The following is a 2,823-nucleotide window of genomic DNA, read 5'->3' on the forward strand; positions in this document are numbered from 1 at the left end:
TTCCTCAAAGTAAATTATATCAAAAATTCAAGTTTTAATCTTAAATTCGCATTTACCCTACCCATTTTCTTGGACTATAAATATCCTTTACTTTAACTACAGGGACGGGCAATTGAAGCGCATGAAAGCGAAAAAGGAGTGGAGGGAGTTACAGCAAGAGGAGTTCAGTAAGAGATTAAAAGGGGAGTAGTTTTGTCTCTGCCGTCGATGGGAACGAACCGAGACCCACGCGTGGGAGGGACACTGGAAATGTGCACATGTCCGGGGGGATGGAGTGGTAAACAAACGAAAAAATTTCGAACATTTGTTGTGTATAAATGAATTATGTAATGTAGCTGTTAGTCAATTTTGTGTTGTGTTCTGAAAATATTATACATACAATGTAGTGGTTGGTTTCGAATATATCTGTTATTGGATTGATCGATGAAAAAATATACAGAATTTTTAACCGACGTTCCCAAAAACGAAGAGGTTCTTAATTTGACTTTTTTTTTTGGTTTAGTTATTCGATAACTATCAAGTTTTGTGATTCTTTCCGTGTTTGATGGGAAATTGTGGTCCATTTGGCTTAGAAGCTGGAGTCCTACCTCCCCTCTATGGACGTCGGTGACCTTTTTTTTTCTGTAGAAAAGAAGCTTTGTCTTGTTATCTGAAGCTTTTATATTTTATTGTTCATTTTAGTGCTAAATTTTGGGTATTAATTTATTGATTCATATATTACGTTGAATATATCATTAATTGCATTTAAAGGTTGTAGGCAGAAACACTTATTGTATCAAAAGTTGTTATACTATTTTGCTTCGATATGTTATACGAATGATAATACTCGATTGTAATCGGCAATTATTATCATAAAGATATTTACTATGTAACAAAGATAAATAAGGTTCCTATAGCGTACGTCACGACTCGCGATTCTAATCGAATTCTGACAGCTGTCAGTCACCGTCTGACGGATGGCTGTCAGAGTTTGACGTGTCGTTGCCGGCGAGCGGCGTGCTAGTGTCAGTCATGATACATGTCACCAATGTGTCACGTCATTGTCACCAGCGTGTTTCGTTAATATAAGATTTCTAATTATGTATGGTCTATGGTCCAAAGTAAGTTGAACTTCATTTATCGGTTGATGATATTTTACGGTCACGTATGTAAATAAACTAAAATAAATGTTTGAAATTTCGCCAAATAGTCTACGAAATTAAAGAACGAAAAAAAAACTTGTAATCGAAAAAATACAAAAGATAGGGGTTTTGGTGACGTCTTAAAGCAGTACTAATTCCAGTGTGGGAAAAAGACAGAGCTACAATTATATATACTTTACTTCCTCACTTGTCAGCCAAATTGTGATTGTGCACCTTACTTTGGCGTTTGGACCTTTACTCAGCTCAATTAATTTTTTAATTGTCAGTTAGCTCTTAATGTTTTTCGCCCCAGTTCAAGTAATCAATTCATACACATATCATTATAAATACACACTGCGCAATATCGCATGTAATCTATCAATGATGGATCAATTGGATCGGAATCTACGAGACGAAAATATGTTTCCAACTGACATTAAGTCGCTTATCAGTGCAGATCTTGCAATACAAAATAATATATATTTTAAAGATTTTATTTTTAGTTTTACAGCATTGAAATGCTTTATAAATGAGAAATTTTGAAAGAATAGAAAAAAATGTATCACGAGGCAGGATTCGAACCTGCGTTTCTTGCCTAACCGTAGCAACGCCCAGCCTCTCGGCCACCCGTGATCACGGGCAAGAAACGCAGGTTCGAATCCTGCCTCGTGATCAAATTTTTTCTATTCTTTCAAAATTTCTTATTTTTAACGATGTTACGAGAATTTGAAAGGACGTATATATAATATATGTATATGTATATGTATATGGAAATGCGATTCGTATCATATGTATACTCGTATATGAGAAATTACAATCCTTGGCAATTTGGACATAGGGCGGCCTTAGCCGGAAGCCCAATTGAAACACATATCTAACACGGCATTTTTGTTTTTTTTTTCTATATTAATTAGTTAACACTTACCATCTGATATCTAGAAACGTCGGCTTTATAATGCAATGAATGAATCGCGTTTAAAATCCGTTAAAAAGTCTTTAATAATCTAAATGTAAAATCAAACACAAGAGAATACTATGTACTGTACATTTTCTCAATTACGCAATCGTGCGTGTCTGAGAGCAAAACATGAAATAGTTTAAACGCGTTTCGTAAGATTTTAAATTGATCAATAAATTCCGATCGCCATTTTGCTTTCTCGATGACGCGCTGTTAAGCTGTCACTAGTGTGTCAAATTTGACATTGCACTGTCAAACTTGACGTGTAGTGATATCCTATGACCTGAAATAATTTGCGAGTATGATTTTTTTCGATTCAGATTTCTTAACATTTTAACTATCAGAAATAGCCAATGTGTATAATTTATTTTTATACGATGAACGAAGTGTGCTTGACTGCTATGCAATTCATTCATTTGGTAACTGATACTTAATCGTCTTCATTTCATAATGGACCATATTATTAACATTACATTATCTTTAAATTATTTTTTTTTTGCATTCGTGGAATTAATTACGTATATACGCCATTTTAAATGTGGGCAATATAAAACTTGTAGTTTTTTATTAATAATTCCACTATCCGTTACGTTACACATTGTTAATTAAAAGCTCCATATTATATTATAAAAATGTACTAGCATAATGTTAATAAGGAAACTTTTTAAACGTAACACACAAACAAACAAAATAATGCGTCATAGCAATTTGTATACTGTTTAAAGTTTTGAAATTAGAATGTTT

The 2,823-nt window shown here is 33.5% G+C and overlaps 1 protein-coding gene across 1 annotated transcript in view; it reads left to right on the forward strand.

The window, feature by feature from the left end:
• Positions 1–1,681, forward strand: part of LOC119838882 (glycerol-3-phosphate acyltransferase 4-like) — a 27,819-nt gene extending 26,138 nt beyond the window's left edge. The window contains exon 10 of the mRNA XM_038365025.1: positions 103–1,681. Coding sequence (XP_038220953.1) covers positions 103–190 — 88 coding nt within the window. The 3' untranslated portion in view covers positions 191–1,681. The remainder of the gene's footprint in view (positions 1–102) is intronic.
• The last annotated feature ends 1,142 nt before the right edge of the window (positions 1,682–2,823 follow it).

This window comes from Zerene cesonia, unplaced genomic scaffold (genome assembly GCF_012273895.1).
Source record: "Zerene cesonia ecotype Mississippi unplaced genomic scaffold, Zerene_cesonia_1.1 Zces_u006, whole genome shotgun sequence".
In the NCBI taxonomy this organism is placed as follows: Eukaryota; Metazoa; Arthropoda; class Insecta; order Lepidoptera; family Pieridae; genus Zerene; species Zerene cesonia.